Source organism: Pteropus medius, unplaced genomic scaffold (genome assembly GCF_902729225.1).
Source record: "Pteropus medius unplaced genomic scaffold, Ma_sr-lr_union100, whole genome shotgun sequence".
NCBI lineage: Eukaryota > Metazoa > Chordata > Mammalia > Chiroptera > Pteropodidae > Pteropus > Pteropus medius.
Window position 1 is genome coordinate 958,063 of NW_024349225.1, and position 27,561 is coordinate 985,623.

Below are 27,561 nucleotides of genomic sequence, written 5' to 3' on the forward strand. Positions count from 1 at the left end.
TTGCTAGCCTTTCTTACTCCAGCAGAGGGCAATAAATACTTATAGGTTTAGTGGGAAATTTGGTCTACAGTTTTCCATTCATAGTTTAGAGTTGAGAAAGATGAACAGTTAGATTTTGGAGTTGTATTCAGAATAAAGGAGTCTGTTTATTTTATTTATTGTTAGGGTGGAAGAAATTTTCCTGTACCCTTCTAAGTTTTTCTGACTGATCTAAGAATTAAATTGATGTGTCACAGATTTACAGGAGAAAATTCAATTTAATTTTGTACATAAGGGGTTCCACAAGATTATTGGATGAGGGCAAGGACAGACTGGGCAATTGAGCTTATATGCTGTCTTGAGCTAAGGAGAAGGAGGTAGTGGTTTGGGACTTCAGAGGGGAGGAAGGCAATTGTTTGGTAAATAAATGTTTGCTGAGCTATACAGAGACAAGAGGACACAGAGCAAATCTCCGATCTCTAGTCTTCTCTCACCATACCTAGCCTATATTCTTTATAGATAACTCTGGTAATAGCTCTATTCTGGGAACATGCCCTTTATCTAAATTCTTTTAGACAATTAAAGGGGAAGTAACAAGAAAAACTTCATGAGTCTTCTGTTTCTTAGAAATAATCGGCTTAAATTAACTCTCATGCCAAAGAGACACAAAACAATCCAGAAGCTGAGTTGGTAGATTGCTCCGTCTCACTGAACCAGTCTCTTAGTCCTGACAGTAGCCCAGTTAAGTTCATTTCAAGAGGCAGTCATACATGTGGTCTCCCAAGTTAGTCCTATATGTGTAAGCAAGAATTTAGTTATTTAATAAGAGGCATATCTGGGGAAACAAAAGAAAAACAAAAGTTAATGGTTAGAGCAAATTATAAACTAGTTTCTGAGCCTAGGGGGCAGCCAGTCAAGATTTCTGGACGTCAGGGTTGAAGCATCTTTTACAATTTGAAATGTCTTTGATGATGTCATCAGATGTTCAGGTAAACTTTCTGAATGGCTTATGCAACAACAGGCATGAAAATTGTCTAAACATGGAATATTGTGATGATCTCTCTTAAGTTTATATTAAGTTGTTAGCTTTAGTTTGCAGGGCTTCAGGAAAAGGGCAGTTTTAGTTCTCAGTGATCCCAACTCGAAAGTGGAGGAAAACTTGGAAATGTTAGTTTAGAGAGTCGTTAGCCAAGTATTTGAGGAAACTAGAATTCAGGATCCAGTACAATTTGTAGGTAAACAACAAAACCTCAAAGACAGTTAACAGAAATAGAATCTAATATCCACAAGTGTGTATTATAGTTTCCATTGGAACAAAATTTTTTTTTTCTCTAAAATCACCCTTATTTTTATCAAAGTTAGCCAAATTAAAACTAAGTTATTTGCAGAGTAAGTCTAGTTTCAAAAAACTTGGCCTAATTGTTTACATAAATGCATCAAGAATAGCAATTGATCATATAGGCTCTTTTAAATCTATATTGCTGGAACTTTCATAAGGAATCTCCAGATTAAACTTTTAACAGCCTCTTGAGATTAAGAAGCCAAGCCAAATACTTGCCATCAGATTTTACCTGTAATACCTTTAGATTTGGGTTAATTCCTCTCTTCTTGAGGTCTCCAAAATATCCTGAGGGTCCTATACCTGCCAGGAAGTTACCTTTCTTTCTACCTGGTAAAGCTGCTGGGAACCCTCTAAGCCAGTTATCAGTCTGATATTTCCAGAGGGTCTTTATTGACTTCCATAAAGTTAATCTTAGACCCTTAAAGCTGTCTGGTCGTATCTGAGTCTATGCATGTCTCTCTCAAACATGACATTCCAGTCAAAGCTTTGGTAATATAACAAGTATTTCCAATTGTGTCTTGTAACAAAGAGAACCGATTCTTAGTGAATTTATGTAAATAACTATACTGCCATGGAAATAAAAATACCGACTAAGACTTTGCAAATTCTGTAGGGATCAAATAGGGAGAAAAAGATAAATCTTTCAATTCTGCTTAGAAAGGTATAATTTACCAAATTGCTGTGGATCTTAGGTAATTCAGGAGGAAGAAAACTGTCCTTGTTTCTATAAACTAAAGATTAAAGAACCAGTAATACTTTGAATAAAAAGTTATAAAAATTATAATCATCTTCATTAGTTCATTTAGTCCCATGTAATTAATTCTCATTGATATTGATCTTTTGTTAGCAGTTTTATGAAGCCATCAATTTCCATTAGAGTTACAAATGCTTACCCAGTTCAGTGATATGATCTGAAAGTTATCAGAAACCTGTATTCTAGAATATTTTCCATGAATCTCTTTGGAGATGAAGCACATTTGCAAAAGCATCAGTGTAAAACAAAAAATATCTATAAACGACAAAAACTTAGTTAAAATCTGATTACAATGTAATTGACAAGGAAATTTAGTTATCTCTCTAGCACTTTTTAAGATAGTAGAATTATGAGTCATAACACAACCAGGAAATTTTTTTAGGGATTGCATATAATTTTTAGAACACTTATGTTAATAAAATTCACCCACGCAATATAACTTAAGGTTTATCATCAATTATTTGACACTGTTTTCCATGTAATTTAACATACCAAATAAGCCAAATTAGTTTAATGGCATTTTTTCTTTTCTTTTCTTTTTTTTTATAAAAAGAAAACAAATCCTTTGAAATGTTCTAGGGGCCCTCTAGAAAATTACAAAGTTAGTTGAAGTCAAAAGGACTTCATTTAGAATTTGATCATGGGAAGTTTGTCAAAAAATATCAAAAGGTTTTAGAACACTCAAATATGATCATAGGTCACTGTGAAACAATACTTAGTTCTCCATTTAACTGTGGTGACAATTAAAGACTTTTCAGGTAAATACCGAAAATTAAATAGTTGTAAGTAAAACTTAGCTCTTAAAATCAAAGGCTTGATAAAACAACATAGGAGATTATTTAGATAAAACATAAAATCACAATTTTTTAGGTAGATTACTTATAGGTAAAGAAAAACCTTTCATAATCTCTTCACCAAGAGCAAACCAAAGTCCAGTAAAACTCTGTTCTTTTAACATAGAGAAAACCGATTTCTAATTTCGCATCAGCTTTCTTTTGATATTAAAACTCATTTACTTAATTAAATTCATTCCAATCTTAACCAGTTTGACCATGCATAAAACTCTTTTCTCAAGATCCTTTTTCACAAACCTATAACTTCCTTTTTTGCATTCAGATTATTTTAGTAGCTTTAATTACATATATTAATTAGACTTTTTAACCCTTACAAACCTTGATTTCTAGTGAAAACTAAGAAGCAATTGTGGACTGTTTGTTATGCCAGTATTTTTTTTTTTTTTGATTGGCAAACTATGGATGTAATCCATAATTTCTAGAAACATGTTTGCTCATAGTACAATCTTTCAGTAAAGCACATGCATAGTTACTAATAGACCCAAACACAGTAGGTCCGAAATATGGTATCTATTGATTCGCATCCTGCTTAACTTCACAGTGAAAGTGTTTGATATGTAGGCTTTTTCTTGAAAAGCTATAAATACAAAGTTTTTTTCCAGTTTTATTCTAGCAAAAGGTAGGAATTTCTGGGAAATCAGATTTCTGGAAAGCTGTTAAGTTCCTTAACAATGCTTCTTTCCCCTCTGTTAGAATATTAGAGTGAAATTTTTTCGTGCCTAAATGTATTCTTAAAATGTATTCTTAATTTCTCTGCTGGCAGATTTTCTTTTTCTTTTATTTCCTTGTAGTAGTGTTCTGATGCCAGAGACCTCAGGTTTTGGTCTCCTTAGGATAGAAGAACCTATCGATCACATTATACTAGATTGGATTATTTGCCTTTTTACCGTGGATAGTGAGAAGTCTAAACCTAAAGTCTAAACGTAACCTAGTTGGAGTATCTTACAAATGAACATAGCTACTAGCTACTTCGACTATTCAAGCTATTTAAAGTGCTGGGTTAAAAAGATTCCCTCATCCCATATAAGCTATCTATAAATCCTAACTCTTTTTACTGATTTTTTTACCTATTCATGCAACAAATGTTTGAATACTTATTCTATTTAAAGTACTATAATGTCTAATGAGGACAGAATAAGATATGTGAAATTTATCCTCAAGAGATTTGAAAGAAAGACCAATGTATTATGCAATGGAAAAAGCCCTACCCTGGGATAGAGAGAGAGTGTATAATAAACGCATTTTACTAAAAAATTGGACATTGGTTCCATTCTTGTCCTTTAAGAATGTTTTTCTTCGCTTTCTTTATAATCAGCCCCATATCAAATATTTGGGTTTAGATCATGAGATTAAGTCTAATATAAAGCCTCTTTCTGATATGTCCTTTATTTTCTGGCAATGTCCAGTTCCCTTTTAATTTGGTGAATATAGCTTGACCATCAGCTTCAATAGTCAATACACTAATAAAACTCATTAGAACATGTATACTATCTGCATTTTATTTGAACACTGGAAATAAAAAAACAAGTAATTTGATTTTTACCCCTCTGGCAGTGGCTATCTTCAATGGACATCAGAACTCTACCTTTTATATTAAATCCAGTCTTAGTCCAGATGACCAGTTTTTAGTCAGTGGCTCAAGTGATGAAGCTGCCTACATCTGGAAGGTAAGTAGTCAAACTTCCCCCACAAATGTGAGACTAAAGTATTCTTACAAATATTTATTTTGTCCATGATGAAGTAAGTTTAGTGTAAACACATACTATTAACTTTTTCTACCTTAGATGTTCTGTAAAAGTTGCTTCTTGCCTCTTAATGTAACCAAATTCTCACTCTGATTGTCGCAGAATATATCACACTTTCATGGCCAGAGCTCAGAAATAACAGTCCGTATCCTCCAATAGTTTCACAGATTATTAGGAAATTTGGAAATCGGATGACTGGAAAGAACCTTAATTACTTTGTCTGGCTCCCTGGAAAAATATGCTGTTCTGCCTTTCTTCCCTGTGTTTTTAAACTCACATTGAAAATACGTGTAGTATTTTGATCATTTCAGTCTATACTCAGAATAGCCATAGAACCTTGCACAAAACACTCAGAAATATTTGGATAGTAATTGTATTCATTACTCTCGTCTTATAAGTGGTTCAGTCTTCAGGCTGCTAAAATAGATGTGGCTACTCTATTAGTTTCGTATATATTTAATAGCATTGTTTAATTTTTTTTTTTATTTTACAGATTTCCCATTTTTATTACAAATTTATATGTATATCTACACACACATATTTTTACTTTTGAAATAACAGTGATTCTAAAATGACTGCCGTAAGCTAAGAAATTTAAAGCTGTTCATTTGAAGTCCAATGGGGAAAATTGAAATGTTACACACCAAGTAGCACTTGCTGACCACTGAAAAATGGCTCTCATGGGAATAATTAATCATAGAAATGTCTGGGAGTTGAAGAGAAAGAAGAACATTAGGCATTATTTTTCTAGAGCTAGAAATTATCTTCTAGGTTTCCCTGTAATTTCTTAAATGTCCTTGATGTTGGTGAACTGAAATGTCCTTGACAATAACTCTAAATTCCAAAATGTATGAACTCACAATAATGTCTAAAATTTTATAGGCTCATAGGTTCAATCAGATCCCTTCTCAGGAGAAAATTATATTATTTTTAGTCCTGCCAACTTCTAGGAAATCATATCTTTAATGTTGTTTTAGGACCAGGGTAGAACCTGCCAGGTGTGAAGCATAGTTCTTTAGTTTAATTTCGTCCGGTCTTGGGATAAGTATTAACAAATGATTTCTCTATATATCTAGAGTTGCAAAAATGCAACGCTGCCTTATTAAAAGCTTTTAGTAACAGTATTCTAGATGATCACAAGGTGGAGATATTGTTCTATGCAAGATGCTTTTGTGTTGGAGTTCCCTCTTTCTACAAGCATATTTATTTTATTTGTTGTATTTTTAAGTGTAAATTTGCTTATAAAATATATACTTGAGGCTTCTGTCTTGTGATAAGAGTTTTTAACCTAGCTTTTTGTCTAAAAAATTCTTCTGACTTGAGCTTTAAACTTTAATAATGTATGTCACCAGCACTAGTGCTTCTGCCTTTTATTTTCAAATTTGGTCTTATGTATATTATTTCACTATTTTCCTGTTTTCCCATTCTCCTTCTTTCACTGTCTTTTAACTACATTTCTCTAACTTTGGCTCCCAACTTATCAGGAGTTTATTCCTACCAAAGTTTGTATCTTTTAAATTTCTTTCTTCTTAAAAAGAAATTCAGACATACCAAAAAGTATAATAAAGGATTATCAAAAAAATACTTATGCACTGATTATTTGTTGAAATCAATTTCTTAATAATATGCATAATTATATAAATAATTATATGTTATGTATATATGTCTGCGTGTATGTATACAGATATAGTTATAGTTCTACTGCCAATTCTTAAAAAGTTCCTCCCTATCTCTCTTCTCTAATGTACAAAAGCCTTTTTTTGTTGTTTCAGGGAATGAGAGTTGAGGCATATTTCCTCTCTTTAAAGACATAGCAAAGATACTTGACTGTTGTTGGTAACCCATTTTCAGATATTTAATTAGTGGCTATCACATACATGGGTGACCCTTTCTGCATTCCAAAGCTGGGTCACGTGTTAGTGCTGAAAGACGTGGTTCAGACATGATGTTCTCCTGCCTGTCCACACATAACTCAGTGTGCAGACTCTGATATTTGAGATCCTGGCAAGCTTACTGCTCCTAAAATTGAATTTGCCTAGTGAGGTCTCTCAGTTTCTCTTTCCCATGATAATAAAAAGGAGAGGGATTTAAAAACAATTTCACACAAGCTGAGTATCCAGCTTGTTAGGTTGTCTTATAATTCTGCTACATTTTCAAAAAGTCAGAATTCTCTCAAGTGTTAGGAATTTTCCTACACTGAAAAGTCCATGGGCACAAGAAGACACAGTGAAAGAAAGGAGTTTTAGATCTTAAGACACAGAGTCACCTTTTAATCCTCACCACTGCCCAGCAAAGGGGAGATGTAATGTAGTTAGACTCTCTGATATTGAGGTCCAATATTTAAAATAAAAAGATTTAATATTATATTTGTCCTGTTTAATTCCCTACCCCTTCTTCGACCCATTCCCTCCCCCCCTTCCGTGGTTCATTTCTGATATAGTCACTAAATAGTATTGAAGTGGTTATAAATAAACTGATTTGGCACAGTCATTCTACCGCCGACTGGCAAAACCTTGAGCCTGACACTTTAGGAAGTGTAAATGATCTCATGGCAGAAATGAAGGTTAGATTTGGTTTCTGACTGGGCAGAGTAAGGAAATTATTTGAGGAAAGGTGCTGATCTATTTTGCATGTTTAAGTGTATAAAATGTCTTATATGAGGTCTGTAGGTTAGAGCCAGTTATTTCTAGAGGTATTTTCATAGTTCTAGGAATATAACTTTGAGATTCTTATACCTTGAAGTAAAGTCTTTATTCTATAACAAGTAGAATATGTAAGAGAGGACAATTTTTTGTGTTTTGACCATCCCCAGAGTGCATAGTTATAAATGTTTCTTGGACTTAATAGTCTCCTCTTCCTACTTAAAAGTAGAGGGAGGCTTTTTAAGAAATAAAATCATGTAATTATGGTTATATTTTTATGATGAAGTGACAATAAATAAAAAACCTATTTGAATAAAAACGAAGCCACCTGAGTTTCATTAGAGGAAATTAATCTGCTTTGAAATAGTCCCCAAGTATACTATACCATGCTAGGATGGTCCTAACCTGTGAAAACACTTGCTGCTAATGTTCGTAAAAACTGTCGGCAGACATTAGTTCTCATTTCAACCCACAACATGCCCCTCTCTCCATTTAAAAAAAATTTAGATAGAATTCGTATAATGTAAAATTCACTATTTTAGTCATTTTAACATGGTTTTGAGTATACTCACAATGTTATTCAACTATCACCATTGTCCCATTCCCATTTTTATCACTCCAAAATGAAATTCCATACCTTTTAAGAGCCATTCTCCATTCCCGCCCTGGCCCTAGCCCTTGGCAAACCATAGGTTAGTGGTTTTGCCTATTCTGGACATTTCATATAAATGGAATCATACAATAATGTGACCTTTTATGTCTGGCTTCTTTTTATTTAACATAATGTTTTCAAGGTTTGTCATTGTTTCATATATCCTTTTTATGGCTAAATATTCCATTGTATGTATAGACCACATTTTATTTATTTCATCAGTTGTTGGACATTTGAATTATTCTACTTTTTGGCTTTATGAAAAATTGTGTACAAGTTCTTGTTTGAACATATATGTTCAATTCTTCTAGGAGTACATTCCTAAGAGTAGAATTGCTGGGTTATATGGTAATTAATTGTTTAACTTTTTGAGGAACCTTCCCCCTATTTTTAATGGCTATATAAAGTACCTGGCTCATGGTAATTATTCAACAAATGCTGACTTTTATCATTATTATTATTCCTAGTTTATTATCAAATTGTAAATTTTTTCAAGGGATCTATCCTTTGTTTTTTCTCTTAGATCCTATAGATAAATTCAGTAATGTACATACATTCTGTTGGTGGATGTTTGGTTTTTCTTGAAATTTATTTTAATCTTAGAGTACATGTTTAGGTTCTCCTAGGCATTATAATGGTTGAGACCCATTATAAGAGGAGGAAGGAGAATTTTCGTGACTATTGAGATAGTTAGATATTATATTGAAAGTCTTCTAAAATACGCTACCTTGTGAGAGAATAAGTTATTGTTCTCTGTGGCATTCTAGGAGTAGACATTGAGACCCTTTAGGATACTATTCAGCGAAAAGCTTCCTTTTCTGTTAAACTTTAGTTAACCTAGCAAGGCAAATTACACTCTGTTCTTTGTCTTCCTTTGCTTTGAATCATTACATATGTGCTATTTAACCCAAGAGAGGAGTAGTAATTATTAAGTTGGATAACCTTATGAATCAGCATGTCAAATCTCTTAGCTACAATCTGAGGATTCTATTAAGTTTACTTAGTCATTCTCACAAATATTCTTTCGAGAGTCGCCTCCACTTTCTTCTTATAAATGAGCAATGATTCAGAGAATAATTTCTCTTTTTCAAACATACTTGCTAACAATAGTTACGTGAGTTTGTACTCCATATTGTGCTAATTATTTCCCATGGCTTCCGAAAGGGATTGACAGCTCTTGAATAGACAGCTGTCAAATTCATATCACTAGTGACATTCAGTGAGAGGGAAAACTGATTCTTAGTTGCATTTGTAGTATTACACAATGTGACCCTTTTTATACATTAAAATATAGCAATACTTGAAAATTCAATATTTCTTTAAGCAAATTAACTAAAATAAAATTTTGGAGGCATTTTTCTTCTAAAAAGGATACCAAAGTGCCATGTAAAATATAGTTTATATCTTCGAAATAAAGGGGTATAACTTTGGATTGAGTCTTCTTTTGGAAGAAAAATTGCCCTCTTTTCCCAAGAGAGCTGGTAGCATATCTTAGGTACCTTAAAGATTTAGTTCATGTAGTGTTCTTAGAGGTGCTGCCTAGAGAAGATCTGAAAGTGTCTAAGCTCTGTAAAAGCAGAACTCCACTTGAAGTGCACTACCTAGCAGCTGAACCTCATCCTTCCATAAAGTTTATCAGCTAAGAGGTGAGAGACAATACCAGTCTTGAATTTTAGTCAAAATATGTATGGCTAGATAGTCCCAATTTGAAATAAGACCTGTACTGGTATCTAAGCTCATTATTTACTTACTTTGACTATTTTCACACTGTTTTCTCAGATCAATGACAAAAATACTTTCATTGCCCATTGAGACTCATTTTCTGAGCTATAACTAGGCACGTCTAGGGGCTTTTGGTAACAACCCTAAAGATCTATAAGGCACAACTATGGAGAGATTCAAACCCTCTGTCTGGGTAACCTATACTGGTACTCTGCTGACTTGTTTGTTTTTTTGGTTTTTTTTTTTTTATGCACTAGGTCTCCACACCCTGGCATCCTCCTACTGTGCTCCTCGGTCATTCTCAAGAGGTCACTTCTGTGTGCTGGTGTCCATCAGATTTCACAAAGGTTCGTAAACAAATCTCCATAGTTATTTTAAAAAGTAGATCACAGATGTGTAAGTTTTCCCAAGGATAGAGAGTTATATAGTCTTCCATACTTAAATAGAGATTTAAAAGATTTAAGAGGCCATCCAGGATCTGTCAGCATTGATCATACATATCCCGCTTTACCAATAGAGAAATTGCATTATTCACTAAAGAATAAGGATGGATTTCTTGGTTCCATGAGTTACGCTAAAAACTCAATTCTATGTTTAGGAAAGAGCATTTAGAATAAACATAGAATTGAGTTTTTAGCGTAATTAAAATTTCATCTTAAAACAGAAGGCGGGAACTAGTGTTTCTAACTTTCTGCATATTATAAATTTGGTGTATTGAAGGTAACATCTTGACTGTTCTTCCGGTTTGGGTTTTCACATTTTGCCTAAACGGTATTACTGTGAAGTCTTAACAATGTTAGGTTGTCTGTGACTAAATATCATAAGAAGTAGTTCCAAATGTTTTAGACACGCTGGGAAGAAGAAAATCCTCTCACATAAAAAAAATAAATAAATAAATAATAGTGATACTCAAAAACAAATCAAAAACCTAAAATGTTGTAAGGCCAGAAACAAACTCCATGTGTGTGCAGTGCAGGGATTTCATATAATAGTAGCCCAAGTTCCACGCATTCTTCTGGCCCTCTTGCACTGGTCTTTGAGTTATTCTGGGTTCATAAGAAACCTCACTATGTGGACATCTCCCATTCTTATTTTGACATTTTGGAAGGTTTTGTTCCCATCTATTGTTTATCTTCCAGAAACTTCTCATGGTCTGGTCTACCTACTCCTGGCATCCCTGCTAGCTCTCTGGTACTATTATGGATATCTTTTTATTCTGTATTCCTATATAACCATTTTCTGTGGTCAGCTTCATGATAGACCTTTTTTTGAAATCATTACTTTAATTACCAATAATTACATTGACATTACACCAATGTCATTTTCCTCTGAGAGTCTGTGTAGCTTTCAGCAAAATATCTGCTTTTAACATAGGAGTTCTGTATCTTCATAGAACTTATACTAAGATAAATGGTTTTTTAATTATTCAGTTAATTATGTCATCTCTTTGCAACCATCATGTGTTGTCCTTATTTCTATGCATAGAAAAGACTCAAAGGAAGTGGCAGGGCTGTTACCTATACTAATATAATGGCCACCATTTTAAAAAGTTTTTAAAAATAACTATCCCTAGCCTAGAGTTAGAAAGGTAAAATATAGTTTAAGAGGAAAAAAAAAAGATCTAGACTTAGAAATTGGAAATATTTGGATCTACTAGCTCTGCCACTTAATTATGATAACTTTGGGTAAATAACTTTATTCTCATTTTCTAGATGAAATTATTTGAGTAGAGGGCTTTTTATATTGTGAAAATTAAATAAGATGAAGAATGTAAATTGTCAGACACAGTAGGTGCTCTTGTTAATAACCCTTGTTAATGGACTATAGAGTAACTGGGGATTCCAAGCATTTTTGTTAAGCAGTTAAATATGTGTGTCTTCTTTTGGCCTCCCAGTAAGGAAAGGAAAAAGCTGCCAGTCTCTTGGGGGCCAAGACTTAAGAGAACGTGTGTTCTTTTTTTCTATCTCTTTAGTGACTGAAATAGAGAAATTATATAAACAAATGCTGGGGAACAGCTCTGGTACCAGTGGCCATTTGCCACAAGCTCTTCAAGCTGGACTTTCTCTGCCATAAAAGGCTTGGGACCAAGATCAGGAATGGTCAGATATTTTTAAAGGGGCAAAGGTTATTTTTAACTTCTTTCAGCCAAGTTAACTTGTTGTTTTCCCAGATTGCTCCTTTACCTATCTGGAAAAAAATCTCAAAGGAATAGTTTCATTCTACTTGTCACAGCCTACCAGAGTCATGGACTAAGTCTGATCTTGGAAACGATCCCATTATTTTACAAATCAGCCAGAACATGCAGAATTCAGAAGAAAGTCATAGGAATTGAATGTTGATCGATCATTTAAGAGGAAGAGAGAATTAAAAAGATACCTTTATTAAATATTTCACAGTTATATAGATGATGATAAAGATATTGACTTGCCCAACTTCTTGAAAATAAAATGAAATGAACCTGGTTTATAGTAGAGCTTTAGGTTTGGTAAGAAATGACTGGTAACGAAAGACATACCAGCAGAATGTGTGTAAAGAAGAAACTAGAGAGTACACTTATTTGGAAATCTGCAGTGGTTCCTGAAAGCAAGGAATAGAATTATATTATCTTTCAGATCCTGTGTTCTACATCCTGTTATATCAAACAAAATAGTTTTCCAGTGATGAGCCTTTAAGACACATCTACTTTTTATTTTGTTGGAAATCTTTGATTGAAACTTCTTAAATCTCTTCCTTGTTCTCCTTAGATTGCTACCTGCTCTGATGACAATACACTGAAAATCTGGCGCTTGAATAGAGGCTTAGAGGAAAAACCAGGAGATAAACTCTCCATAGTGGGTTGGGCCTCTCAAAAGAAAAAAGAGGCAAGAGCTGACCTAGGTAAGGAACCCATACATTTTTATGCGTTTTTTAGCGTTTGATTAGTTTAGTTCTACAATACAGAGCGATAAGCTAGATTTGATGTTGTTTTGGTATATTTTTAAAGGAAAGCACCATCTTCTTGTCATTTCTTTTAGATAAAAATTTTCTAAGATAAAAATTTACTGCGTTTATCATCTACAAAAGACACTGCAATCAGTGGCGAATTTATTTTTAAAATATTTATCAAATACCTAACTTTGTGCTAGGCACTACTCGAAGTTGCCTGGGGTAGAGCAGCAAACAAAAGAATCAAAAATCTCAAAGATGTGAATGAAGCTTACATGTTAGTGTGAGAGGCAATAAACAAGTTAAAGAAGTAAAATATGTACTATGTCATATAACAGTGTTTAGGAAAAAAGGTAAACAAGAAAGGAAGAATAGCAAAGTATGCTGTTAAAATTTTAAATTAGGAGCCCAAGGAAGCCTCAATGAAAAGATGACATTTGGGTAAAGAAAATGAAGTAGCGAGCCATGTGGATCTTTTGGCAGACAGACAAAGCAGCAAGTGCAAAGGCCCTGAAGCAGGAGCAGGCCTGACATACTTTCTGTTCCTCAAAGAGGCTAATGTGGCTATAGCCCCTGTGGTTGGAGTGGGCAAAGAAAGAAGGGAATAGTTGTGGAAAATGAGGTTCTTGTACTATTTTGGCTTTTGTTCAAAAAGACAAAAAGCTGTTAGAGGGTTTTAAGTAGAGGGGTATTATGATCTGACTTTCTTAACTCAATCATTCTTATACTCCTTAGTTGAAAGCAAATTGGAATAATTCAGGAAGCAATGATGGTGACTTGGAGCAGAGTGGTAGCAGCAGATATCACAAGAATCTTCAAATTCTGGATATATTTATAAGAGCAAACAGAGTGTGCTGTGAGAACAGATGTGGGATGTAAGGGAGAGTAATCAAGGATAACTTCAGCACCTAAACAATGGAGTTACCGTAAACCTAGGTAGGAATCACTACAGGAGAAGCAGGTTTAGGAGGGAATAGCTGAAGTTCCATTTGAATATGTAGTTTGATATGATTATCAGATTTCCAAACAGATGTCAGAAAACAGGTTAGATGTTTAATATTCTGCAGTTCAGGGCTGGAGTTGTACAGTTAGGATTCATCATCATCTAGGCGAAAGTAGTTATAGATAGAAAAGAGAATGGGTCTGGGGTCTGAGCTGTGGAACACCCCAGTGTTTAGAAGTTGGAGAGATGAAGGAGCAAGCACAACCAGAGAAGTAAGAGAAAAATCAGGAGAATATTGTGACTTGTAAGCCAAGTAAATGAAGGAGAGAGTAATGAATTTGGTCAAATGTTTTTGGCATGCCAAATGAGATGAGGGCTAAAAATTGGCCTTTGGTTTTGGGAATACAAGGGTTATTTGATAACATTAATGAGAGCAATTTTGGTGGGATGTCAGCCTGATTGGTGTTGTTCAGAAGGGTGGGAGAAGAGAACTTGGAGACTACAAGTGCAAAAGCCTCTTTCAAGGAGTTTTGCTAGAAAGAAGGAGAGAAATGAAGTAGTAGCTAAAGGAAGAAGCAGTGTTGAAGTTTGTTTTTTGTTTTAAATGAGAGTATATTATATTGTGAGTGATTGGAAGGATCTTAAGGGGGCAGGGGGAATTGATGTAGGGAAATTTGCTGAAGCAATGCCCTCAAGTAAGTATGAGGGAATGATAACTAATACAAGTAGGAGGGCAGGCCTTTGCCAGGAATGTGGATAATTCATCCAAAGCAATTGGAAAGAAGGCAGAATATATAAGCACGGTGAAGGTAGGTGGATAGATGCGATGGGCAGAACTCGTGGAAGTTTCCTTCTGTTCTGATACCTTCTATCAGGAATAAGTATGAGGAAGAAGATGGAGATTTGAGGAAAGATAAAGTCTAAAATAGTCATGTAAATAATAGAAGAGTAAATGAACCAGGGAGATATGATTGTTGGATAGTAAGAGTCAACTTGGGGCTAGTAGTCAGTACTTGAAAGTGACCAGTCAGCATGGGTGTCTGCTGCACAGGTGCATGTACACTGTAAGCGGAGAATTGGATTTAACCAGGGATGTGGTTTAAATCCACAAGTGTGATGAAGTGAAAGAGAGTCAATGAGTTGAAGGTAGATATGAAAGGATGGTTGACGTGAACCAAAAGCAAAAATCTTCCAGGCACTTTTGCCAGGCAAAGAGGATCCTGACGTTATCAATAGATTTACAGTAATAAGCTTGATATTCAAGTTTAAAGATTCATTTTATATTAGCCATCAAGGTTTAAGATAATGGGAATTGAAAGTGGTAAGACAGATTATGTGTTGATTTTTCTAAGACTTATTTATTTCATCTCTTAAGATGTCGTAAGCAAAACTAGACTCCATAGAGGACTTTTACTCTAAGTCCACTTTTGTAAAGTCTTTGATGCCTTTATTTTTGGTTTTGGTTTTTGCTTTCTTTAAAAATTTTTTTGTTAGTGTTGTAGTTTAACAGGTTAGCTCATTGTATTTCCCTGGTCACCAGTGATGTTGAACATCTTTTCATGTGCTTATTAGCCCTTTGTATATTTTCTTTAGAAAACTGCCTGTGCAAATCCTTTGCCCATGTTTTAATTGGTTGTCTTTTTATTGTTGAGTGATAAGCATTCTTTATATATTCTGCATATAATAAGTCTCTTGTCATATAATTTGCAATTTTTTTTCTTATTCTATAGGTTGTTTTTTCACTTTTTTTATGGTGTTCTTTGACACACAAAATTTTCTAATTTTGATGAAGTACCATTTATCTGTTTTTTCTTTAGTTATTTGTGCTTTTAATGTTGTATCTAAGAAAGCATTGCCTAACCCAAGGTCACAAAGATTTACTCTGTGTTTTCCTTCTAGCTCGTTTTTTTTTTTTTTTTTAATTTTAAATTTTAGGGCTATAGTCCATTTTGTGTTTATTTTTGTGTGTAATGTGAGATAAGGATCCAAATTCATTCTTTTGCATGTGGATATCCTGCGAGTTTCTCAGTATCATTTTTTAAAAAGACTATGCATTACCCCATTGAATTGTTTTGGCTCTCTTGCCAAAAATCAATTGTCCATAAAGGTAAAGGTTTATTTCTGGACTCTCAATTCTATTCCATGGATCTATATGTCTGTCCTTATGCTGATACTATATTGTCTTGATTACCGTAGCTTTGTAGTAGGTTTCGAAATCGAAAGTCTGTGTCTTCCAATTTTTTCCTTCTTTTCCAAGATTGCTTTGGCTATTCTTGGTCTCTTATATCTCTATAGAAATTTTAGGACCAGCTTGTCAATTTCTGCAAAATTAGCCCACTGGGATTTTGATAGAGATTTCATTGAATCCGTAGATCAGTTTTGGTAGTATTGTCATGTTAATAATGTTAAGTCTTCTAATCCATGAATGGGATGTATATTTGCTGCCTTGTCTTTATATGTACTTTTCTTTCTCTCCCTAGTTTAGGAAAACATAAAAGAGAAGAATTATATGAGGAAAAAGCCATTAGTATTTCTACCACTCATAATATATATATATTTTTTAATTTATGCCTACAGCACTTGGTCTTCTTAGGTGGTCTCCCATCCAAGTACTAACCAGGCTCAACCCTGCTTAGGTTCCAAGATCAGGCTTGTTCAGGGTGGCATGGCCATAGACCATGGACCGTGACTCCACTGGGGCGCGAACCCTGGGCCTCCTGCATGTAAAGCAGACATGCTAACTGCTGCACTATGGAACCAAGTCCCCACTCATATAATTTTAATGAACATTTTTAGGGTTGGTTTGTTTTTTAGATGTTTCTCTTATCCATAGAGATTTTTAACAATCATAATTATATATATATTTGGGTTTCTTGGGAATTTTTTCAATGAGCATGATGTTCTAAACACTTTCTGTTACCTTTTTAACAAAACGTTTAAAATAATCCACTGAATAAGTGTTCCATAGTTCATCTAGTTGTTTTCTTGTAGTTGGACATTTTGTTTCCAATATTCTATAAAAATTTTTTCTGAATTTAGGGTCCCTTCTTTCATTAAAATAGATCTCCAGAGGTGGACTTTCCGTGTAAATGGTTATAACCATTTTTGATAAAAAGCATGTTGCTTTTAACTATTTATTTTTAGTGTATCATTAATTATTCTTCGTTTTGGAAGCCAGTTCACGAAAGGAGTTACACATATTGACCAAATTGGACCATAATAATAACAGCAACATCATACAGCCATTATTGAGTACTAGCACAATTAAAGGACCTACTTAGATTATCTCATTTAATTCCCCAAACAACTGAAACTGAAGCCCAGGGAAGTTAGACTTGCCTAAGATTGCACATCTATGAAGTTGAAGTAGAACCAGAGTTCAGCCCTTGCAGTCTGATTCTAGAGCATATCCTTGGAAGCAGTCTGCGGTACTGCCTCCTGTAGAACTCAGCACAGCAGGCTAAGTTCAAGTTATGACCAGACCAGGAGTGACACCTAGACTTCTCCACTTCTGGGTAATGCTAGAGGTATTCTGAAGAGCACTACAAGGCAACAACCTGACATGAGTGCCAAAGGCTGGCACACTGGCCTTTCAACCCTGTAAGCCAGCTTCCAGCAACAAATTGGCTGCTGCTAATCATACTGCCATTTGAAAATTACGTTCCTCTGCTTTCCCAAGCTTCTAATGGCCGCCTCTTTCATTGCTGTCCTGGACTGCATGTCTTCTCTTCTGGCCTTTTAACACACCAACTGGAAGGCCTTAAGTCCCAAGGCACAGCCTCTTTTCCCTCTGCCCTACTTTTCCCAGCTAGCACCTACTCTGTGGTTCACTGTTCTTTTGCTGTTTCAGCCAGAGATCTTATAGCACTGTCAAGGCCAATGGTTCTCAACCCTGGCTATGTGTCAGAACCACTTGTAGAGCTTTTTAAAAGTTTGTGTGTCCCCAGAGATTGCTCAGTAGGTCTGCAGTAGGGGCCAAGTACCTGTATTTTTATAAAGCTCCAAGTGAGTCTACTATGCAGCAAGGATTGAGAACTGCTGGCCTGGGCATTATTGAGTTACAAAGATGATTATCTTTATCTTAAAGAGAAGGAAACCTTACTTGTTCTATCTCAAGTGCTTGCTGTGGTCACATAAGTCAGCCTAATACTTAAGACTTGTTTGTTTGTTTTTTTCATGCCTAGAACCCCACCCTCATCCCTCTCAGTAGTAATGAGATTTAACAAACACTGTTTCATAGTTCTTGGCTAGGTACATTATAGGCACTTCACTTAAAAATGACTAAATCATCATCACCTGCCCTCTAGGCGCTTGCAGTCTAGTCCCAGAGGCAGACACAAAGGTGATAGTACATTATAAACATTACTCCTAGCTGTTTAAATAAAGAGAACCCATTCCCTATGGGAAGGGAGGGAAGAAGTTTGTGATTTCCACACAATGGAGTTAACATTGTCATCAGAGCCTGCAAACGTAAGAATTTTTGCCTGGCAGAGAAGGGGGCAGACTTGGCAAGAAAACCACATGAATAAAGACAGAGATGTGACAGTGCACAGCTGGTTCAGGAAGCAGTGAGTAATCTGTAACGGGATACTAAAGCAGCATAGTACATGATAAGATTGAAAAGGTAGGGTGAGGCCAGATGGCAAACACGTAGAAAGAAGCTGCAAATTGACTGATTCTTAGTAATCTTTCTATAATTTCTCAGAGGAACTGACTTTCAGGAAGGCTTGAGGGCATTAACCCAGTCTATGCTGCTGTCATCACATCTCATGCAGTACTTAGGGTTAATAGGGGGTGATGCACTTAAACAGATGAAGTACTAATGTCGTGTCGTGTTTGAGTCTGTAGGCCGGTATGGTGACATACTATCCAGCTGTTAAAAAGAATATAGTGCATCTAAGTGTACTTATACATAAAGAGATGTCAAGAGAAAAAGATTCACTGTCCAGAGAAAAGAGCAAATTGCAGAATTTGTATTTGTGTATAACTGTTGTGATTTTTTCAGGTATGATATACTACATATACCTTAGTGTGTGCTAATAGGCACATAGAAAATTGTGGCATGCACATGAGTGAAATGAGAAGGTTGAAAGAGTACTTTTTGCTTTTTACCATATTTCCCTCTGTTGTAACTGAATTTTTTGCCATGAACTTTTATTACTTTTATAATCTAATTACTGTTAAAAAGAAAAAGATTTAAATTTGACCCAGAGTTTTGTTAACCTTCAAAGTTAACAAAATCTTCCCTTTGACCCCCATGGTCTTTTCCTTCCTTCATTATAACATCTTGAAGGAAGGATACCCCAACTTTCCACCACATCACAGTTCCCACTGGACTTTAGTAAATACTTCAGATGTCTGCCTCTCCGATATCAGAAACATATATATCTGCTTTATTCCTGGCCCAGCTTTTCCTTCTCCCCTAATCGTGCCTTTGAATCAGCACCTTATAGAGACTCATGCTGTTTTAGGACTTTTCACCCTAAATGTACACTTCAGCCCACTTTAATGGCACTAATGACTGTAGCAGCTATGCAGTGGCTGTTGACCTGTACTGAGGAGTGAAGCAAATGAAAAGTTCCTTTCCTTTTGAAGTAATAACTACACTCAAGCTCTAGAACATGAATGTGAGGACTATCCCAGACACTCCAAGGACAGGTGCCTGTCACTCCCCTTTCCATAGTACATTAAAACAAAATGGGGTTTTCTGGTATTGATGTTTATTGAAGGAGCAGTATCATTTTGGCCATTACTAAACATATGGTTGATAAGAAAAGTTTAGGCAAAAGTCAATTTGTAGACTTTCTCCATCTCAAGAGAAGACTGAGTAGTGAAAAATGTATAGGGTAACTGCCCGAAATTTGTACTTGTACTGAAATTAGTACTTGTAAATCTTTATTCTAACTAAAAGAGAGATTGTATTTTTATGTCAGCCCATCCTAAATTCAGTTGCATATAAATGCAATTGAATAATTAAACTGAATTAAATATCAGAGCTGTAATTCAAAGACCATGACTGAGAAATAAATAAATGCCTTTCCTTTGTTAATTTGAAGACAGAACACTACTCTAGAAAGTTCATAAGGAAAGTGAGAAAATATAGTGTTATCTGTGGTGGGGCCAGAGGGGGAAGAAGCATGAAATTTATAAGAATTTTTGTTCTTTTCACTTTTCTGTGTTTTCTAGGTTTTTACAAGTATATGTCTTACAATGAAGTGGTTGGGAGGCTGGCAGTTAGAAAAGAGGAAGGAAAATGCTCAGTGGTGAATCAAATGATTTATGCATTCTATTCACTGGGAAAGCAATACCTGGATGATTAAGTTAGCTATAATTTTCCTTGATGCCAATTTGGGGATTTTCTTTGGCTTTCACTTCTGATTTTTTTGTTTTGTTTTGTTTTGTTTCTTTTCCAGTAACAGTAACAAGTAGCCAGAGTACTCCTGCCAAAGCCCCCAGAGTAAAGAGCAGTCCATCTATTTCCTCCCCTTCCTCAGCGGCTTGTGCTCCAAGCTGTGCTGGAGACCTCCCTCTTCCTTCAAATACTCCCACGTTCTCTATTAAAACCCCTCCTGCCAAGGCCCGATCTCCCATCAGCAGAAGAGGCTCGGTCTCCTCTGTATCTCCCAAGCCACCCTCATCTTTCAAGATGTCCATTAGAAACTGGATGACCCAAACACCTTCCTCATCACCACCCATCACTCCACCTGCATCTGAGACCAAGATCACATCTCCAAGAAAAGCCCTTATTCCTGTGAGCCTGAAAGCATCCCAAGCAGTGGCTTGCTCTGAGTCTAGAAACAGAGTAAAGAGGAGGCTAGACTCAAGTTGTCTGGAGAATGTGAAACAAAAGTGTGTGAAGAGTTGCAACTGTGTGACTGAGCTTGATGACCCAGTTGAAAAGCTTCATTTGGATCTGTGCTGCCTGACCGGTAACCAGGAAGACCTTGGTAAGGACTCTTTAGGTCCTACCAAACCAAGCAAGATTGAGGGAGCCAGTATGAGTGTCTCAGAGCCTCCTTCTCCTGCCAGTCCTTATGCTTCAGAAGGCTGTGGAACACTAGCTCTTCCTTTGGGATCTTGTGGAGAAGGGTCTGAAGTGGTAGGCAAAGAGAATAGCTCCCCAGAGAATAAAAACTGGTTATTGGCCATGGCAGCCAAACGGAAGGCTGAGAATTCATCTCCACGAAGCCCCTCATCCCAGACCCCCAATTCCAGGAGACAGAGTGGAAAGACTTCTCCCGGCCCGGTAAGTCAGCAGTCGTGGGAAGATGCATTTCCTACCTTGAAGGGGACAAGTACAGATACCTTCTCAGAAGTCAAAATGCTTTTTTTATTCTTGAGTAAATCTATTTATTCCTGGGGTTGCCAGGTTTAGCACATAAAAATGCAGGACAAATACTGCATGGGACATATTTATACTAAAAAAATTTTGTTCTAAAAAGTTATTTGTGTTTGTTTGAAATTCAAATGTAACCAAGTGTGTGCTGTATTTTATCTGGCAACCCTATTTACTCCCATTAAAATCACTTCTGTCAAGGTCCATACTCTTCAGCCCTCAGTTGCTGATTTCTCAAAGCCTCCTCATCTTCCAGGAGATCAATTCAAAAATATCTTCTCTCTCCATCCTTTGACATTATTCCCTCTCCTCCCACCCTTTTCTTATCTCCCCATCTCCTGGCTTCTGGCAACCACTTTTTATAGACTCCCTCCCTTTTTACAGAAAAGCTGTCATTCATGGGCAAGTTGCCAGCATCTATAAGTAGATTTCCAGTTTGTAATTATAGTTTATGATTATTTAAAGTGAAACTTAGATACTTAAAAAGCAATTTAAATGCAGAATCCTAGATTTTAATGATTATCCCCAATCTTTAACAATCATCTTGCTCACACCAGTATTTTTGGCAAATCACCTGTATCTACACTTTTTTAAAACATTAAGCTTAGTTTTATCGTTTTAGGACTCATTTTGTTGGTAGTATAATATTTAAATTCGATCATTTTAAAAACAGGTATTGCTGGCAGAAATAGGTTTATGAATCTTGAAAAGCAAGTGACTCATAATGGTAGAAGCAGAAGTAGCATTGGGTGAGCTATGGACACCAGTCAAAAACAATAAATAGAATGCTTCTACTAATCAGGGGAGGTGGGTTAGGGAAGGTTCTGCTGTAGTTCCTAGTATCTCTTGCTATATGTTAAGAAGATGGTAGAATGATTAAAATCCAATCCAGGAGTCATGATCATCAACATCTGCCATTTTAAAGGGCAAAAGCTAGATAACCTTAGGTCAGTTTTAGTTTAATAAATGTTCCTATCACTCACCTACTATCATAGAGCCTATCCCATATTTTTAGAAAAAATAAACATTTTAAAGATTACTTCAAACACACTCCAACCAAGACTTAGCTACAGAACATTTTTTTTCAAAGCTCTAAAGAGTCTTTTCATCTCTCAAAATTATCACTGTATCTGCTCTTTTTTCCTAACCACAATTTAATGAAAAATTTCTTCACTAATGAGTAAACCTTACAGGCTTTAAAAAATAGTATGCTGGTCCAAGACATTTTTAGTGTTAAATAACAAAATTCTACTGAGTAAATCTGAAGATCTAATTGGCTTTATTCAACAATTCATGAATCAGGCAGCATCCCATTTAGCAAGCAAATAGAAAGGAACTCTGAGGAGCTATACCAAATGAAAGGCTTCTAAAGACAGAAAAGGGGGAGGGAAAAGAAAGTTAAAAGAATGGATCCTTACAGGGAAGGTCACCTTCCGAAAGAGGGTCTGTCAAGCAGATTACCTCACTAGTGTTGATCTGGATACCTAGAAATTGGTATCTATATTGGATACCTAGAAAGTGGAAGTCACAGACTGGTTAAATGTTACTTTTCTCGTAGAGGCTGAAACTACAATCAGGTTATGTATTGCTAGTCTTGGTTTTTTGAAGTGCGGCTTAGCACACGTGACTCCATTTTAGGCTTGTCTCTTTTTTAACACTGGTTTCATAATTTCAATTTTTGAAGCTTAAGTGTCTTTAAAATATTTTTTTATGTACATGGTGATAATGTAGAAAGCTGTCATTTGAATAGTTTATGGATTTAGGAGGGTAATTTACTCATTTTTTCAAAGAGAATGGTAATTTTAACCTCTTTGGTTCCTAATACGTTTAACTGGACTGGTAATTGTTTTCTGTTCACAAGAGAAGTCCCTGCCTTCCTTCCTTGCATACTGTCTATTAAATCTTTACTGTATTCAGTACAAATCAGCCAAAAGAGGCATCGTCATCAAAGTATTTGAGACTGAAAGCTGGCTAACGAAATAATCAAATTTCTAGGTATCCTAACAAAATACCCTTTAGTGACAACTTACTGGGGTAAATTGCTGAACTTTATCTTAGAAAACTCTCTAAAATCTAAACTTTTCTTCTTCTAGGTCACTATTACTCCCAGCTCCATGAGGAAAATTTGTACATACTTCCATAGAAAGTCCCAAGATGACTACTGTAGTCCTGAACAGTCAACAGAATTATAGATCCTAATCTGAGTAAGTTAACTGAACTTTGGTCCATTAAAACAAGATAAAAATACAACAGAGTGACTTAGTAACTCTAATTTTCATTTTTAGAGACAATCTTTCAACTCTGAAATTTACCAAGTCTGATTCTACCACCATAGTGGATACGCAGCTTCCTCAGGATGAATGCTGTGTTTAAATTTCTTAAATTTGTCACTCTAACATTTTGAATAAGTAGTCTTCACTTTTCACATGATGCATCTTTTGTACAATAATGACATCCTAGCTCACAGAGGCAAAAAACAAGACTTGTCTCTTATTACTCTGATACTTTCTATACACAGTGTAAAGTATCTGCTGACCACAGCAGGAGGCCTGTCTGTGAAGGCCAAGAAACCTTCTGCTAAAGACCCTTGGATCTGTACTGCCTCAGACATTTAATTTCATTTTAAAATATATAACCTTTTCACTATACTTCTTTGAGGAGTTTTTAAGTACGTGTAAAAATGCGATGTTCAGATAAGTACATTTATATTGATTCAGTGTGTGACTTGGTGATACACTCTTAAGTTAAAATTATCTTTATTTTAAAAGCAGTTAACTATTTAGAGAAAGTAGAACAACACTAGAAACCTTTAATTTTTTTTCCCCCAAATATATCTCCCACATGAGATTTAAGTTCCCCATATTTTTGCTAAGCAATCTCTTCTTTTACTAACTCAATATTAGGTTCTGTAAGGGGTTATGATTTTTTTTTTTTTTGCAATTTAGAAGAGGAAGATTTTTATAAACTGAGTCATACACTGAAGCATGGATTTGAATTGAGTCCTCAGTTCTCCAGGGGCTGTAAAATAAGTCATCAGATTTTAAGAAGTAGTAATAATTTCTTATTGATATCTTATAAAAGATGATATATCTGAACTGAAAATCCAGAACCTAAAAAATAAATCTTGGCTTTAACTTGCTTTTTTGGATTTTCTTCATATACATAAAAAGCAATGACTTTCTAGTACAGCCCAGAGTCAAAAAGTCATGGAATTTTCTCTAGACATTTAATGTAGAGTGTATAGACTATATAAGTTATAATGGGCAAAATATCTTAAACATCCCTTAATCAACAGTTACGTATCAGTCATCTTGAGATGAACTGTTGTTTTATATTTTCTCTCATTGTAACCTCATAGTTACATGTATTTCCTATGTACCATGTCCTTGGAAAGGAATCCCCTTCCAGTCATGAAACTGGATTTGTTTTATCCATATCCTTGAGGACTGTGTAGACTTTATGCATATTTTTGTTGTAATTTTAAAATCTAGTCATAATGATATCTCTTTTAATTCTTTTGATTCTTATAAATTACGCTTGTAACAACCAGGACTGCGAAGGTCAATTAAGCATGGGTTCTCCTGGTTTTATCCAAGGAGAAAAATAAAGAGAAGCCATAGAATTGCTGTTTTAAAACAAAGCACACCATAGCATTAACTGAATATTTAGGAACTCTACGTATATTTGGTGTTTGATATTTGAGTGTTAGCTGTGGGAAGGTGTTATTCATGACGGATACCTGCCAATAATGCTCTCTCTCTCTCGATTTGAAAGCCAGTGGAGAAAAGAATCCTTGAAAATGAAAAAGATAACTAAAATAGATGATTTTGTTCTTTGTATCCTTGCACATCTCCTGATACCTCTACTCAGTGAAACTGAGGTAAATGTGGCTGTTAGAAGCTGCTGAGAATCTATTGGGTGTAACGTGTCCCACTTGGAAAACTAGTACTTCAAATGGGTGCCAAAGGTCAAATGTAATGAGATAATAATTATCCCTGTTTGTGTCAGTGTCAGACTTTGAGCTGATCCTGAATAATAAAGCCTTTTGCCTTATCTGATGTCCTTTTCTGAGCTTTTTGCATTAACCTAGAAGCAGTCTACACAAAAGAACTATAGTAGTAATCAAGAATCCCTTCTACTTGTTCATTGAATAAAATTTGTTTATTCCCAAGGATATGATCTAGTTCAAGCTGAAAGAGGTTTTAATAAAATACATCTTGCTTGGTCAGACCTTTAGCATTTAAGATGGCTTGGATTACTTGATGAAGGAGGGTGGAGTGATGTAGTTCTTTTTCTAAACAAGTATTTCCAGCCCAAGCTTTTCCATTTGAATACACTCCAAGCACTGTTGCTACCATGCTGAATTAGTTTCCTTTTGGCTATTTCAACACAGGCCCTTAATTTACTTTTTTGAGGGTTGACTAATCCTTTAAAATGCCTCTTTTAATCTTGGCTGCACATTTAACTGATGATAAGTCAAAACCATGTGTAGCTAATCCTGTTGGACTGGCAGAGGGTGGGTTCAGCCCACCACCCCCATCCCAGCCCTAATAACTTAAAACTTCACTAAGAATTTTGCAACACCCTGTATAGGAGCCTTTTTTAAAACCTCCACTATGTAATATGGATACCTGGAGATAACTTTTTAAGTGTGTGTGTGTTGCCTTAACCCCCAGTTTGAAATTAGCCTATGGCCGTGATCTCTCATAGGTCACTCATCAGTTCAACATTTGCTTTTTGAGAAGCTATCATAGCAAACACACTGCTGTTCTTAGGTCTGTTTTTCTACTTTCCTTGTCCCAAGACAGTTTGGACTTCCTTTCACACTGCTCTTAAAGCAAAGACCAAGTAGTCTCACAACAGGAATCGGTTCCACAACTAGGTAGTGTTTGCCACATTTTACTGATGTGCGTCAGAAGGGAAACTGAGTGAGTCAGAGTGTCATACAGTCAACCCTCCGTATCTGCGGGTTCCGCATCTGTGGGTTCAACCAACCTCTGATTGAAAATGTTGTTAGGAATATGTACTATGTAGTTAGGCCTACAGCGGTTGCATTTATATGGAACACATACAGACTTTTTCTTGTCATTATTCCCTAAACAATACAGTCGAACAACTATTTATATAGCATTTCATTATATTTGGTATTATAAGTAATCTAGAGATGATATAAAGTATACAGCAGGATATACATAGTTTATATGCAAATGCCACTCCATTTTATATAAGGGATTTGAGCATCCGCAGAATTTGGTATTTGAGGGGACTCCTGGAATCAATCTCCCACGAATACTTAGTGGTGATTGCACTAGAGAAACTGAATTACTATTCTCTTTAGGGCAATTAAGTATAGGTGGTTTCTGCTTTACAGTTTTATAATGGGCTAGATGTAGGCCCAGTTGAGCTTTCACTTGTCAAATCTCATTGCTTCTCATACAGGTCTTCATGGGAGATTCTTTGCCTGGCCTCATTTTGGATCATGCCAGATCTCAGATTAGCCAATTACTCATTAAATTCTCACGAATTATGGAAAAACCTGCTTTATACATTAGGTTCTTAGATATTGGTCGGAAATTAAAGGCAGGCCAAACACATCATTTTGTTGCACATGATATGGTCTAATGCTTCATTAGATCTGATGCCAGGAATACAAGCCCAACTTATTATAAGGGATCCATTTCGTTGTCTAAAGTGGTTTAAAAAAAACCCAAACTTCTATTTCTGCTAGAGTGTAGGGGTTGTTAAGGAATGATATAAGATAAAGTTAGACTTTTAAAAAAAAAAAATCACCTGAGCATATTAAGAAGCTTGTTCAGAATAATATGCCTACAGCAAGTATGTACAACACACAGATGAGAGATAATATATAACCAGTTTCTTTATTTTGAATTTCAAAGGTTTAATATTTCATTATACCCCATTTCTCTTTAATTTCCTTAACTTGCCACATGCTCCTTCCTGTTATGACATTCTGAATAATTTATATTCAAGCCATTTTGTGGAATGTGAATAGCACATTTCAAAATGCCTTTGGTTGGAAGGTGTTCCAATTCAGCCAGTGCTTATTTATTCATCACCTGGAAGCCAAGCCCTGTGTGAGGCACCTGGTCTTCAGAGTTCTTCCTTTTATTTTCACTTGTCACAGGAGTCACTTTATGTAGGGCACTTCGGTCGTCTAGAGTCAGCATTTGAGAGAAACAGGGAAAGATCAAATTTTCAAGTCCTTTGAGGGAAGTTGTTTGTGAACAACTATTATGTAGCAAGTGCTATCTAAATGCAGACTTTTCTTTCTAGAATGTCATTCAACTGCTGCTTAGAACACCTTTAACGTTTCAAAGTAAAATGCTTTTCTTTTGCATCTTTTTATAATATTCTTTACAACATTATAAATAATAGTTAAAAATATAATGTTTAAAGCCAGACTGGCTAGATTTGAATCTAAGACCTAGCTGTGTGACCTTGGGAATTAGGTTTCTTGTCTGTAAAATGGGATTGGTTATTACACGTACAGCCCTTAGGACAGTGCCTAGCACACGAGAGCTAACATTTCTTGAACAATTACCGTTAGAATTATTCTCATAAGATAGAGAAGGCAGAGGTTATTACTATATTTGATAAATGGACATAAAGGTTTAAGTAATATTTCAGTTTTCCTAACTCATTCTTG

General features: G+C 35.5%; 1 protein-coding gene across 4 annotated transcripts in view; it reads left to right on the plus strand.

Annotated features, from left to right (window-relative positions):
• The window catches only part of DTL (denticleless E3 ubiquitin protein ligase adapter), a 61,180-nt gene that overhangs the window by 19,183 nt on the left and 14,436 nt on the right, over positions 1-27,561 (plus strand). For 2 of the 4 annotated variants that reach the window (XM_039881150.1, XM_039881151.1), the window contains exons 11-15: positions 4,484-4,596; positions 9,948-10,037; positions 12,435-12,567; positions 19,972-20,804; positions 22,988-23,098. In XM_039881150.1, coding sequence (XP_039737084.1) covers positions 4,484-4,596; positions 9,948-10,037; positions 12,435-12,567; positions 19,972-20,804; positions 22,988-23,086 — 1,268 coding nt within the window. In that variant the 3' untranslated portion in view covers positions 23,087-23,098. Of the gene's footprint in view, positions 1-4,483; positions 4,597-9,947; positions 10,038-12,434; positions 12,568-19,971; positions 20,805-22,987; positions 24,953-27,561 lie in introns of those variants that run through there. The other 2 variants (XM_039881149.1, XM_039881148.1) reach the window with 2 other exon arrangements.